The 15,729-nt window shown below is 39.7% G+C and overlaps 1 protein-coding gene across 4 annotated transcripts in view; it reads left to right on the top strand.

Moving 5' to 3' along the window:
* The window catches only part of PALLD (palladin, cytoskeletal associated protein), a 286,634-nt gene that overhangs the window by 126,892 nt on the left and 144,013 nt on the right, over positions 1–15,729 (top strand). For all 4 annotated transcript variants that reach the window (XM_020805524.3, XM_020805526.3, XM_073001465.2 and 1 more), the window contains 2 exons: positions 7,409–7,528; positions 9,518–9,845. In XM_020805524.3, the coding sequence (XP_020661183.3) occupies positions 7,409–7,528; positions 9,518–9,845 (448 nt within the window). The remainder of the gene's footprint in view (positions 1–7,408; positions 7,529–9,517; positions 9,846–15,729) is intronic.

Consider the following 15,729-nt stretch of genomic DNA (forward strand, 5'->3'; position numbering starts at 1 on the left):
AAACCAAGGCCTATGAGGAAAAACTGAAATAACTGGGCCTTGAGAAAAGAAGACTGAGGAGAGATGTGATAGTATTTTTCAAATACTTGAAAGATTGTGATACAGAGGAGGGGCAGCATCTGTTTTTGATCATCCCAGAGTGCAGGGCACGTAACAATGGGCTCAAGTTACAGCAAGCCAGATTTCAGTTGCATCAGGGGAAACTTCCTAACTGTTAGAGCAGTATGACAGTGGAACCAATTACCTTGAGAGGATGTGAGTGCTCCAACACAGGAGGCATTCAAGAGAAATTTAGACAACTACCTGGCAGATATCCTTTGATTTATACTCCTATACTGACCAGGGGGTTGACTTGATGGCCTTATCCAACTTCATGATTCTATGATTCCATGCTAATACACATGAACCCTGTGTTTCTTTTTGCAAACATTTCCTGCTTTGAAATATTTTACAGGGTTTTGCTTTATTTTGTTTTCTGCAAAAGACCCAAGATAAGTAAGCAAGCATTAATGGAACGTCTCTTGAATGGTGTATCTCATACTTTTTTTGAGAGAGAGATCCCATGCTTCTCATCACCTCTATAGGATGTTCATTGTAAAATTTTGCATGGATTTTTTGCTGCAAGCAACTAAACGTCTGGGAGATTTGGCTGCGTGGAGATTTTGAGCTGGTTGCCAAAACAGGGTAGTAGTGTCCTCTGTTCTGTAACCTCAAGTGGTACAGAATACAGCAGGGGAGGGGAGGTGTTTTGAATCTCAAAAGTCAACTAACATATTGGCCTAACAGGATTTGAAGCACAGTTTTTCAGGAGTTCTGTCAATGTGAACTGCTATGATACACCATTGGAATTTCTATAAATTTATATGCTGATCTCACACCATGGAAACATATATGCATAATAGACAAAAACAAAGAAAGCTTCTCTTGCCACTTAGATTGGTAAGAGAATGACATGAAAAAGGAAAATTTCTGTCAAAATGCTTGTAAAAGCCTTTCACAGAAAAGAACATTTGAAATTAACTGCATCTTACACATTTCACCTAAAAGTAACTCTGTAACTATTATTTGCTCACTTTTTGTTGAAAAGTAACAAGTTTCCTGCTAAGGATATTGCTTGTAATGAGTTACTTCCAAGCTCTGTTCATTCCTCATTACAAATGAAAACTGAACAGAACAGCTGATTATGAAGTTTTTGTTGATTGAAAACCGAACAGCTACAGGTGGCCTTGTGCTGTCCTGCATATGTGGAAGATTAAGTTGTTATGCATTCAGATTCAGTGGTTGCCACTCAGCTATTGAGCTCTTTTGTTGAGAATCACCAAAATTTTAAATAATATTTCTGCAGTATGAGACCTCTTTTGTGATTGGATAATTTGAAATAGGTTGAGAGTAGGATGGTGCTGATTGGATATTTTTATCGCTATATCTGCTTTTATTTTGTTTTTGGATTTTCTACATAGGTTCTCTGTAACACAGTTAACATTTAGAATAAAGTGAGCTAAAACCTAAAATACACAACAATATGTAAATATAAAAACATTTCCATACTGCAGTTTTAGACTGCTCAACAACTGAAATTCTTTGGGAGCCGAGAGAACCAATAACTTAAATTTTAAAAATAGAGGATACAAAAAAATTAAAAGCACAACTGGTATTAAGAATGATCTCCCATGAGCCCTCATCATTATTTGATGCATATCCTGCCTTTCGTATAATGAGAATAAGGCAGTGTACATAGCTTTCTTCTCATTTCTCTGCACAACAACAATCCTATAAGGTAAATCAGCTTGGGTAAAGGTAAGTGGCACAAGGTCACTTTGTGAATTTAAATGATCAAGTGGAGAACTGAACCCAGCAGTCCCAAATCCTTGTCTAATACTTTAACCACTATCTGTCAAAACCGAGATACAAGTTGCAGCTAAGAATGAAAACAGTACAGCACGTATTTCAGAATTATTTTGCTTTTTTTGGAAGATATATTCTTGTTGCAAGATGTATAATTTGATTTTCACATAAATCTGTGGATTTAACACTACAGAATGGTATTGCATGAAAGAATCTATTGTCTAAAACTGCTAACACAGTAAAAAGTCTGTCTGGGTGGGAGGGAGGGAAAAACCTTGTCTTGCGTATTAATTGTCTGATGTGAACTTTCATTACTCATGATCAAGAACAGACTAAAATTGATGTATTACAGTAAGTTATGCCAGACCACAAAAACATTGTCATATTCTGCAGACTGCTCAATGCTGCCAGCAGAAGTTGTTCTGCTGTCTGGAGAGGAAGAAGGAATCCTATATTGGACCTTCTTAATTGGTCCTTCATTTGCAGACTGTCTCTGGTACAGGAAGCCTTTGAGTATATGATAATACACAATAATTAATGAAAGTAAAAACAGTTTAATTTAATTGAGACACCAATCAGCTACCACTCAGTGCAACATGAAGAATTGCTTCCTTGGGATAATAATAATAACCAAAGGAGGAAGACAGTTGCAGTTCATTCTGGGTAGTTGCGTTACTTTCCTACCTCCATCAGCACAAAGAAGTTTGAAACAAAAAAAGTTGTGAGCTGGGAAACAGGGATAGCAAACCCACAGATGACCATGAGCAAAAGATATTTTCTTTCCAGCCGCATAGTCCCGTCTATATATGGGACTAGTGCTACTGTACAGAGTTATTGTAAGAGTAACTGAACATGTCTCTTGACACAATTCAGTCTCCACCACACAAGCAACTTTTTTTAGTGCAAGCAACTTTATGTCCTCTGTTGCTCGCTCTCTCTTTTTTAAAGCCTACCTCTTATATTAAATATCAGCTAAAACTCTTTTCCATAAGTTTCTGTACTTTTCCAGAGTGTCAAATATGATGTAATTGTATACGGGATTGCAGCTTTATACAGTGTTACAGTTAAACCTTGCTTCCAAATAAACTCAACTCTGGGGACACTTTTTTGTGCCGCAGATGAAAGATTGCCACGGTGTACCATGGTAATATGAGAGTGGCCCCCTGATCTCCCTCCAGGATGACAGAGTAAGCTGCTGCAGGAACAGACTCTTTTATTGAAACTAACAGGTGACTTAAAGAGTCAACAAGCCCAAACAGAACAAAACCTATCACGAGACTTCATTCTTGAGCTCCTCTCTTCTCAAGAGGTAGCGCACAGGTCTTGCTCCTCCACCAGATCCCGTGCAGGTGGACTAAGCAGGGGGTGCCACAATGGGGTGTTAAATGCAGGCCAACCTTTGTCCCTGTAGGCAAATGGCATTAATTACTTCCTCAACAAGACTGTAGGTTCCAGCTGCAGCTTCCTCAGTCCTTTAAGTGTGGTAGTTCTCCACAGTGGCCTGGCCAAACTCCAGCTGCACCTGGCTGGCATTTTCCACTGTGAAAGGCTGGGTGCAGCTGGCTTGCCCCGCATAGCTTACACCGGGAGGGTCATGGTGCAGGCAGTGGTGTCTGGGCCTGAGGTGGTTGGTTCTGCTTCCTGCACTGCCAGCATTGGGCACGATACTGCAATACTGGTTCTCCAACTGGAGGGCCTTGCATCGTAAAGCCTGTTTGTGTTAGGCCTGGGCAGCCGCCTCAGGTGGTAAGATTTGCTTTACCCAGGTACCTGTGTCTGGGTCCTCATCTGCACCTTCTCTGATCCTCAGGAACTCACATCTTGCGGCTGGACCTCCTCTGCCTCACATGCCTTCTAGTCGTCTGCATCCACCCACAGGCCCTCCTCTGCTGGGGCCAGCTTCTCCTTAAGTAGGAGTCCCACACCTGCTCGGTGGAGTGTGTCTCCCACAGCATAATTTTCCCCACCCCAGTCTATGGGGGAACTGCATGTTGGGAAGGTAGATGCCTGTCGTGGCAAGGTGGGGAGTGCACCAGCCAGGCTAGAGAGACTCTCAACGGTCCCATGTAATAATACATTTGGACTTAGGCCTCATCTGATTCAGAGCATATACTTGTTAATACAAAGAACATCCCACTTCACCCATCAATATTCTTTGAAAGAATAAAATAACTTGTGAGGAGGACAGAATCATGAATGCCCAGTGATGTGTTGTTGTGCCCCCACAGAGCCACAAGGCTCTCACCCTGACTGCTGCCCAGACTGCTTTACCCACCCAGTTGTCTGTTGAGAGTTTACAGAGTGCCACTGCCTTGGAGCCTGGTCCAAGAGACAGGGATGCAGTTCTAAATCATGGCTGTTCCATCTGTCCTGGGTGTTTAGGGTTGACCCCTAGAGGGGCAGTGGAAATTTTGTGAACCCCTGGTGGATAACAGATGTAAAAGTAAGCTTTGCTACCAGAGGAGGCAGAAACTTAGCAGGAGGCAATGAAGAAGATGAAGGAGGTGGAGGAGTCTCAAGGGAGAGAAACAGCCATCTCAGAGACTGCAGGGGAAACCCAGGAGGGGGAGATAGACACTCCTGTGCAGAAGGAAGAGGAAGTCACCTCCAAGCTACTGAAGGCAACCCAAAGGGGGGGGGGGGAGAATAGACATGCCAAGTACAGGAACTCCAGGGAACAGAAGGGCCAGGGAAAGAAGAAAGAATTTCAGGAAACAAAGATTGGAGAGACACCCAAGAAGAGTGGTTGGATAATTATTGGGCCGAAAAGTCCCCCGAGGAAGAGGAAACTCATGGTTAATGGGGCTACATTTATGAAGAAGATCCCTGGTGAGAGCACTGTTAAATATGAATACCAACTGCCTCCATGGCCCTTCTATTGGATGGAGAGAGAAAAGAGAGAGCAGAAAGGGAGAGGAAAAGTGTGACCCACATCCTCTGAGGGATAGATGCTGGCAATGAATGATACCTCAGAACCACCAACATCAAGGGATGTGGAGGCAAGTGGCACTGGAAGAAGAGCCCTCAGTTTGGGCATACCACCCATTGCTTGGGGGGGGGATGCCGAGGAAGGAGAAACATTGGAATTTGGACTGTCTCGCATGATCAGGCAGAGGACTCAGCGAAAGGAAATGAGCTTCCCCAAGACACTTTGACTCTCTTAGTGAAAGGAACCAAATGGTTACAGGCTATTGAAGAGAACTAGTGTTCAGGAGTCTGTATATAATAATTTATTTCATGTTTCCCCAGTCCAGGTTCAAATAAAAACTGTTGTGTTTTATCCTGTGTCAACTGATTTTATGGAGTAAAGAATGCAAGGTGGCGCAAGCACACCCACCCACCCACCCCTTCCCCATCCCCCACTGAGATGGCTGGGCCTGGTGAGGCTCCCAGTACTATCAGCCCCTTTGATTTGGAATAAAAAGGGGCATTCTGACTGTACACCTCCTTGGATGTGTGTAGAGGAAGATTTTCCTATGAGTATGGATGCTTATCTTCTCCTGGTTTCTACATGTTGATGAAGGAGGTCTGCAAAGGAGACACATTGAACAAAGCTTGCTTTCCATTACCCTGCATGACCAGGAACCCTAGCTTTGGGCCATCTTCTGTATGGAGCCTAGGAAAAGTGGCATTTTAGTTTCCCTGCCACTGATCTCTCCAAAGATCCATGTATTTGGGGAGTTTCAGTGGGCAGTACGGTGGGGCTAGACTAAGACCCAGTGCTCTGCTGGTAACTGGAGAAGAAGGCCCTTGCATTGGGGGAGGAGGGGCAGAAAAAAAATGTCCCTCTGTCTCCTCCTCTCCCTGCAGCAATCCTTCCCTGGCATGTCAGGAGTTTCCCAGATGTTTGGAACAGTCTACAAGTGGTCCAACTGAAGGTGTCTGTTCTCCCTCATCAATGTTCTTTGCCAACAGGAGTGGTGAAGCAGAACTGCTGGGCCCAAAGAAAGCATCCCCCTTTCCCTCCATTCTTTTGCAGAATAATGCTACTCATTATTTTATGTGTTGTTTCTGGGCTGTATGCCTCCTACCTAGGTGTACTATTGTAATTTTTAGTCAGTCGTTTGAGGGTTTTTGTTCACCCAGTCTTTTAAAATGAGATAATGGACAGATACTGCTCTAGGTTTTGCCATGACATTTAAAACAAACTTGATTGGTATCACCTACTTTCTGGATGGTTGGATTCTATAAATGTGCAGGTGAAGAGAGAAGAAAATGAAGCAATGAAAGTATTGTTTGAACAATGAGCCTATAGGCATTGGTGGTTTGGGATGTTTTGGAGCCTGGAATAGATGGAGGAAATGCATGTCGTTGTCAGGGGGAAATATTGAACATGGGAGCAGAAGAGAGAAAATTAATTTAAGTTAGTAATGAGATTGGAGCTTGGTCCCACTTCTTAGATTTTTGAAAAAGAAATAAAATATCAGCAGTCCTTCCACCCTCAATATATTTTAAGTTAGGTAAACCTGTACAGTAGTTACCCTTCCCCCCCGAAAATAAGACTTAACCTGAAAATAAGCCCTAGTATGATTTTTCAGGATGCTCATAATATTGATTGATTGATTGATTGATTGTATTTATACCCTGCCTAGATAGCCAAATGATCACTCTAGGCGGCATCCAACATACAAACACAACATATAAAATATAACAAAATATTTAGACATTAATATATAAATTATTCAAGATAAAAAAGGAAAAAAATCCAAGATATAAGCCCTACCCCCAAAATAAGCCCCAGTTAAGTGAAACGCCACCCTCCAACTTTGTGCAGCTACCAGAAGAAGATGACGTGACTGTATTTAAATAAATGTAGATGGTTGTAGATGAAAAAAAAAATAAAGCATCCCCTGAAATTAAGCCCTAATGCGTTTTTTTGAGCAAAAATTAATGTAAGACCCTGTCTTATTTTCAGGGAAACGTGATAAAACAAGAGTGAAGTTTGTAGAGATGGAACTGTAGCAGAAAATGACTAAGAGTATAATTAGCTGTTAATGCGTTCAATACCCATCGTCACAGGAACCCACAGTTAGCAGGAAATACCTGTTGGTTATGTTTTCCACCTCTGAGCATGTGACATAATACGGTGCATCTGCCTACTACTGTGCTCTAAACTATTATATCCCTACCTGACCAAAACAAATCCTGTTGTTGTCGATGGAGTTAACTTCCAGTGGGGATGCTCTAATACTGTAGTCATATTTTAGTTCATGATTTGGATGTTAAATTGCATATGTAGTGTGCATTTACTTCAAGTAACTGAAGAAATAAAGCCCTCCTCTACAATGGACAGGCAGAGAGAGAGAGAGAGAGAGAGAGAGAGACGAAGAAAAAAGCTACCTTGCTGTGGTGAGCCCTCATCAGGGCAGTCCTTCATTGCTGCATTTGATCCAGTTATTTATGTGTCTTGTGCTCCTTCCTTGTGGTGCATGTGTAACACACAACAGACTTCAAGGCTTCCAACTAAATCTTTTATTCTATCCCACAGTTGTTCCTGTGAAGTGTATTTTTTTGTGTTTTCCCCCTCTAATTTTCTTGCTTTCCTTCCTTCTTTTTGTCTTAGAGGAGATATGCACATTGGTAATTGCTGAGACCTTCCTTGAGGATGCAGGAATCTTCACATGTACAGCGCGAAATGATTATGGATCAGTCACCAGCAGTGCAAAACTGACTGTGTTGTCAGGTATTCAGCAGCGTCGATGTGATGTTTTATGTGCCTATGAAACTTGTTGATATCTTCTGGCCCCTCTTTGACACAGCTGCAGCAACAGAGTGGGACAGCCTGTTTCCTCTTATGAGTCTATCTCCTGTTTAGTCTCTGAAGGTCTTTCCCACATCCTCCAGTGCTGACTGATTACTCTGCATCTGGGTAGGAAGAATGTGTAATGTTGACATGGTGAAGCGACTTCTGCCTAATCCTCAAAGACATAAGGAAATAAGAAAATAAGACATATGGATGCCTCTAAACCGCTAGAAATGCAGCTTGTAAATGGGAAGGTCAAGTACTCTCTCAACATCTGCAGCTGAAAGAGTGTTGTTTCCCCCATTCCCTTAGGAAATGTGGGCCACAGTTTGATCTCTCAGTCTTGATTACTAATTATATGATTGCAATTACATTTTAAATGATGCATTGCTGATGTAGGAAAACTCATACTGATGAAACCCCAAAGCCTTTGCTCTAAACCAGAATGTCCTGCATTTGTAAACTGCAGAAGTCAAGGAGTTAACATCTGAGAATAGTCATCAATCTGTGTTTCAGCCCTCAAGTGATAAGATTTTTTAAAAAAATCATTATATGGGTTGTGGAGTATTTTCTGACCTCAATGAGAATTTAGCATTACTCCATGCCCAAAGGAGTGTTGTGTGTGCAGAATCAAATGTGTTCCATTTAAACATCCAGAGCTAACAAACACAATGGAGAATGACATCAAATAAAGTAAGACACACATACACTTCTTGTATTGTTGAGTATTTCCTGACTCCCTGTGTTTCTTCTTTTTAACAATACAAAGCTAGTGGCTGATACTCATGGCTCTTGTTTATGACTATACAGGATACAATGTCATACGTAGAATGTCAGCACTTTAAATCTAATTCTATGTAGGTTTTACCACAGTATGAGACTCCAAGGCGCTAAAATGTCTCTTACTAGTACATGAGAGTTAAACCTAGCTTTTCTAATTTTGACTTCAAACTTAAACCTATGAGTGTTCTGGTATATTTCATTCACATATATATTAGCGTAGCATAGGCATCCTTCAGTCTCAAGAGACCATGGTAACATGCTCTGAATCGAGGAGTGTCCTCTCCAGAGCATGAAGCCCGGGTAAGGTAATATGGAGGATAGGCTGTTACCCAAGCAGCAGATCCCCCCTCTCCACATTGCTGAAATGGTCCAATGGAAAGGCAAGAGCCAATACAACTGGTTCCAGCAATGTCGCAGGAGTTATATATATTTCAGAACAAGCCAAGATGCCTATTCACTAGATAACAAAGTTATATACTAATTGACAAAGCTGCCAGTTTGAAAAGGATGCATTGCAAGCTCATTAATTCATCAAGATGATTAAAAAGAAAGGTGGATTATTGTCCCTCCCCCCTTAATCTTAAATTTTGTGTTTCCAAACTATATTCAGGTTAAGTAAACAGGTCTTATTTTAAAATCAAGTTTCTGAGGCTAGGTGGCAGCAGAGGCAAAACAGAAAAAAACATGTTACGTTAACAAGCAAAAATGCACTAATGCTATCAGCATAACATGTATACCAGGAATGCATAGAAAAACCTTGGAAGAAATTGGTCCTTCTTACGCCAGTAATGTTAAATATCTGTGATGAGTGTTAACAAAACTCTGATAAGTAAAATTCACTCCTTTGGCCAGTGCTTGAACACTCATAAATCAGTTGCTATTCTTAACTGGCAAGCAGTTCATCCCACATCATTGGCAACAGCCATCAATAAATATTCATGAAGATGGTTACATCAGCTCAAATGTTCATGAGAACTTGAGAATGACAATCCTTCTGGCATAACTGTAAAGTGTTATAAACTAATATGGTGATCTCACCTTCAATGAACTAATAGTACATTAGTGAGGATAATTCAAACTATCTGTTACAGTTGCAGTCCCCAATAATGCTATACTATCTCTCTCTCTCTCCTCCCTCCATTTTAGCCAATTCTGAAAGCAGCAGCCAGGAACAAGAACAAAATGATGATGAGTTCCACAACTTCCCACCTCCACCTCCAGATCTTGAGATTAGTTCTATTGAACTTCACCCAAAGCCTTCTGAGGGCCTTCAGATGAACAATGCCAGATCGAGCACTGCAGCTCTACAATTGCAGCTTAACTCTGCTGAGAAGAAAACCAATGGTGTTCATCTTAGCTATGGAGTAAATGGGGTGATGAATGGCAACTCCAAAACCGATAAGTCTCCTCTGCATCCTGGTAGCTTGCTTTCACCTACAAAAACACCCCCACCTGTGTTTGCTAAGCCAAAGCTGTAAGTACTTCTCTTGCTATTGTTTGTTCCCATTTTGTGAACCATTGACCAACTGAAAGCACATACAGTCATTCTAGAACCTCTGAGTAACAGGCAAAATATGGATATCTCCAAGGGCTGCTTTATATATTGCATTTTCACTCCTCTCTTTGGAAGAATTGTATAAGAACAGATGTAAGAGGAAGATATCTAACATACTGAAAGACTCCTCTCATCTGGGATATCAGCTCTTTAAACTATTACCATCAGGAAGGAGATTCAGGGTATTGAAAGCAAGGACAAGCAGATTCAAGAACAGTTTTTACCCAAGTGCAGTATTGAGTTTAAATGCGGGGCCATAGGTTTTTGGTGGAATTTTAATTGCTGAGAGAAAACGGGGTATCTATATTTGGATGGTGAAAGTTGTGTATATTTTAACTTTTTTTTGTAGTGTTGTCCAGTTTTACCTTGGGGAAGAGCACCTCATTTCGTTGCACCCGCTTGTGAGCGCAATGACAAATAAATTTCTTATGTCTTATGTCTTATTTTCAGCCACATAGGTGTACGCAGATACGGAAGAGCATGCTGCCTAGTGAGTTAGGGTAGCTCAGGGTGTTGGATTGAGATTGAAGAATCACAGGTTCAGATGTTTACTTGGCTGTGAAGTTCACTGGGTGGTTTTGGCCTAGACACTATATGTTAGCCTGAAATACAGGATTTTTTTTAAAAAAATTCATTTTTTACTGCAACTGTCAGAACCCAGAAACAGCATGGCCAAGATTGCTGTAGGTTTCTGAGAGCTGTAACCCAAAAACACAAATATTTTCCATTTCTATTCAACCCAATCCACTTTATGCTAGGGAGTCAAGCAGGGTTCACGAGAGGGAAGTAAAATAAACTCTTCAAGCTTGTTGGAGGATAGATGTGGTATAACATGTCTTTTTATAACATGCATTGGAAGTCTCCTGCTTTGCGATTTTCAACTTTTACATGCGTGCAGTGTTACATAAGAACACAGCTTTTGTGTAGTGTTCTCATGTGATAATGGTTTAAGCATGTTTTTTGATATGTACATGTACTGTACATCTGGGCAGACAATGTATTAAGCAAAACTAAGTACACATTAATTTAATGTTCTGGTCATTTTTCAGCCTATGTTTCTTTCCTTTGCTATGAGAAATAATGTGGTAGTGGTTCTTTTTTTTAAAATACCATATTTTCTAATTCTAAGTTAATGATTTTACTGGATCATTAAAAAGCTGCAAACAAGGCAAGCTTCCAGGTTCCAAAACTCCTCATAAGGCCTACTTGGTATAGTGTCTGGAGGTGTGGATGTGGCATAGCATTACACAGCTACTTTTTTCTGTGTTTACCAAGATTTGCTAATCTATATTACCAATTGTCTTATCAGGAGTTGTCATTTTGATTAGCTATAGGTAAATGAGTTCTGAGAAAATTTACCTGAAATAGCAAGGATGATAGTCTGTATTGTGTCCCAGCTGGATGGTTTTAAAATAAAATTGAAAAATACTTTTGTTTCTATCTTATGCTTAGCAAGTGGAAGCGTTCCTTGGTGTTAGAATAGGGCTAAAGAGTATGTGGCCTTCTAGATCATGTTGGGCCCGATTTCCCATCAGTCCCAGACAGTGGTAAGGGATTATGTGAGTAGGAGTCTATCAACATCTGGAAAGGTCCAGATTCCCAAACCCTATTTCAGAAGTTTAGGTTTTTAAAATAAATATTAATTAACTCAGTATATATGAGGGAAAAAGAGCTGGAATGAGAGAGTCAGAAAAAATAAAGAAGTGGGTATGATTTAAAATATTAGCATTGCTAACAAATTAGGTTCAGTTGTCTGGGTCAAAAGGGTTACTAATGTACATTCTTAAAGAAAAGCTTAATTTTTCCTTTATGTCTGAAAGCCAGACACAATCATTTTTGTGGCTGTTTGTGGGGTTTAGACATAGTTCTTGAGAAATGATATCATCAGTTTTCTTTGTGAGCTGGATTTTGAACAGCAGGCTCAGGTATATGCTGGAAGGCATTACTGTATTCAGACTTAAATACAAATTATTATGGGTTTCGTATCTTACACTGAAGTTCAGGAGAGGACATACTCCAGTCCAAACTTGCCAACTAAATGCTTCACTAACAGGGTCACTAATACAAAATCCAGGAATCTGAGAAAGTTTGGACAGACAGCTGGCAGAGAAAGAGGCAGTGCTGTAGGTTTGATGTAGTGGGTGCAGGAAGTAGCCACGTTCACAGAAAACCTTATGCCAGAAGTCAAAGGCATGGCACCTTACTGTTCACAAGTATGTGTAATGGTGCCATGTTACCTTAATTGCTCCTTCTTGTCTCCTCCCATCAATGTGAGTGGTTTTCAGTAACAAGAAACTCATTAACAGGAAAAAGCAGTGTGTTATACAGTATCTGAATGAGTACTCCTGGTTTGTCATACTTCTAGCAAGCCATAGATTGAAGTTGGCTTACCCTTCTTGACTTCAAATCAACCACTACAGATCTGTCACTTGTTTTGGAGCTACAAGCTAAGATTTAGACATCATTAAGCGGCTTCTTGTGGGTCAACTCCTTGTTACTATAACCAGTTATGCTAGTGGAAGGAGCTAAGCAGGAACAATTGACAATGTGCAAATAAGCTGGCTTTTTCATAAAGGATGAGCCAACCGTGTCTGGAATTCTTGCTTAAAGCTTGGTGTGAAACTTGTCAGTGAGACTAAATCAGTTACAAGTACTGTAGAATTATGCTATATTTAGGAGATGGAAAAGGTGAAAACTGAGAAATAGAATTACTAGTCTGAGAACAAGAAGTTTCTGTTTTCTGAGGATCAATTCATGATGCTTTATTTTATCACTGGATCTGACTCTCTGGCTGACTCCTTCCGTCGTAACTTTATGTTGCCAACTCAGATGGTGTCATCATCCAGTGACAAAAATTTTTAATAGAATAAAATTTTAAACTTCCTGTCTCTTCTTCAGGTTCCAAGACTCCCTAGAGGGATCCCTTGAGGTTTGGAAACCTCAGGATAGTGGGGGAGCCTTTAATGTCGGAAAATTGCTGTCTGTGTTCCCAAATACTTATTCCCATATACTTCTGAGTAGACTGCACTAGAATAAACCAAATATCTAAATAAGTATGGATGTAATAATAAGAATTCTTTATTAAAGCAGTGTTTTTGCTGCCTATAGAATTTAGAATGGTGGTATAATCATTTTTTTTATATTGCTTTAACTTCCTGTGCTGACAACTCAGCTGGCACCTTTTAATCTCTTTTTGACAATACATGTATAAAACAAAAAGTTCCCCCAGATATGTTTTGAATATATTATACTGTATGAATTTTTTTTCACATTGCAGTGGGTGTATTGATTATTTCTGGAGTTATTTATGTATTGGACCATCAAGTAAGTGTTGAAATTCTAGCTAGCTTATTTCAGCCAAATCTGGCAGGTTGGGGAAGGAAGGACCTACACCCATTTGTTCATATTTCATTTCAGTTGTTAAAATAGCTGTGCCAAATTCACTTTTGTTAACAATGTCTGTTAAATCTGGATTTATACCAAGATAGAGTCACTTGGAAATTCCTTTGCCCTCATCAATTTTCCATGTACCATTGTTTGCATTTAAACGCACACTGTGTTGCAGTATGTGTTGTGCTAATATATCAACAGTGTATCTGCCTAGGTTGTTGTTGAATGGCAAGTTAAGACATCTGTAGGTCAATACATGCAAGTGGTTTTAAATATGATTGGATAGAAATGGAAACTTTACATGGCCAGGTGCTTTCTTATTGCCTCTATGCTGTATCATTCAATAATACAGACAGCAATAATGATAAAATATCAGTATGTTAATAAGTGCCTGAAATGTTTTAGATTATTAATGGGGGGGACTAGTGTCTGTATTTTAAAGTGTGCCAATACTTTTATCTTTCTGGAGACCAGAAATCATGTGGCTCATTTTCTCCCTGTAATCCACATGACACCTAATTTGTTTATTTCTCGTTGGGCAAATCCTGTTGCTTAGTGCAGTAAAGTAGGTTCATTGAATCAATGGGGATTCGATGAGTCAACTCTTCTGGGAGTTGCATTGATTACCATAGTACATGGCAGTTAAAGTAGGCCCATCTGAACTTTCAGAGAACTTGACTCATTAAATCCCTATTTGTTCACTAGGCCTACTCTAGTGGGATTTATTTAGCCAAGCAACAGGATTTTGGCCACTGTCTCTTCCCGCTAGATGTATGACAGACGCAAATAAGATCCTAAAATGTATGTATAGAAGAAAAAAAATACAACTCCAACCTTTTTCCTTTGTCCAAACCACACTTTCTCACAAAAGCATAACTGTGGTTATGAAGGGTGCATAGGATAGAGTTGGTAAATAAGCTCATTATAAGCTTCATATTTTTTCATCTACTTTTTCTTTTCAGAATTGATGAAAAGGACGATATTTATAAGAATAAATGTTAATTATCTCTGATGTGTTTTTGTGACTTCAGCATAACCAAACATTCAGCCTAAGGTGTGCACATTTGACATGCTGACACCCTTGTCAAAGCTTCCTGTCGAACAGCTAACAGCTGCTTTCTAAATGTGTAACTCCCTCTTTATCCTATTTATGTTGGAATGCTATTTTGTTTAATCATTAAAATTTTCTCTCCTCCTAAGGGCCAAACCCATCTTTCTGCCTAAAACGAACAAAGTTGTAAAACAAAATAGCTGAGGGGCAGATCAGAAAGGCTGCCTATGCTTAACTGAAATTAACAAAGACAAAATTACTGGTTTCTTAATCCCTTTATTTTGTTTAGTCTACTCTTTGGATTTAAAAATTTGTGTTTGACTCTGAAAGTACAGTATTGCAAAGAAATACTTTGGTTCTGTTTATTCATCTCTGATGGGGCTGATGCCTTTATACATTGCTCATTTAGGTACAGATTAGGACATAGTTGAACCCCAACATCCTAAAGACTAATGCAGACATTGTAATCCTGCTTGCATCCCAAAATTGAGAGTTCCCTTTTCAAAGGAATGTTGGAACAACAGTAATCTTAACTCCAGGCTTTATTTCTTCTTTATAATTTGCAGTAAATTGCAACTTGTGAGAATAGCACTCTGCAGTCAGGACAGATGGCACATTTTCTGAAACAAAGAAAATGAATTGCCATTAGCCCAGACACTGAGGCAATATTAATCTCAAAGAGAGAGATTACACTTCTATAGACAGTGGCTTCCTGCCTTGCTAATTTGATGCTATAATGCACAGCCAGTAGAGCAGGATATCTCCTGGGAGAAGACATAAATAAATAGTATACATACAGCAACCCAAAGGTAGATGATATCCTTATCTGAATACTTTTGAAAATATCAGGTTAATAATTTCTGGTGGTATATATGTGCATGTGACAGAAAGAGCTCATACAGCTTACAGATCAGCAACACAATAAGTGTTCACCTGTTATAACCTGTAACAAAGAATTAGCTACATGTCAAGTACAGTTAGTGTTTAGCTTGCTTGATCCAAAGTAAAACAGAGGAATGTGCTCAGTGTAATTTAAGGACTATAACAAATATGTGAATGCTATTTGCAGCCAACATGGCCCAGTAAATTAAACAAAAGTTTTGCATGACTCTGGTGTAAAAAAGATGGAGAAAGCTAGATTCAAATATACTGATGCCATATAGCCTTGTATTTCTGTTTTGGCATTAAATGCTGTCTTTGTGCTGACCTTTTTAAGAGGTGGAGAGTATTAATGGAATTTGGTGCTTACATTGAAGCTATTTGGCAGTCTAAGAAGAAAAATAAAATGTTCTCATACCTTGGCTGTAGAAGTTACATTTGCAGTATGTTTAGCATATGATTTTATAGTTGTATTGTTGTGTA

The sequence above is a fragment of the Pogona vitticeps genome, chromosome 5 (assembly GCF_051106095.1).
Source record: "Pogona vitticeps strain Pit_001003342236 chromosome 5, PviZW2.1, whole genome shotgun sequence".
NCBI lineage: Eukaryota > Metazoa > Chordata > Lepidosauria > Squamata > Agamidae > Pogona > Pogona vitticeps.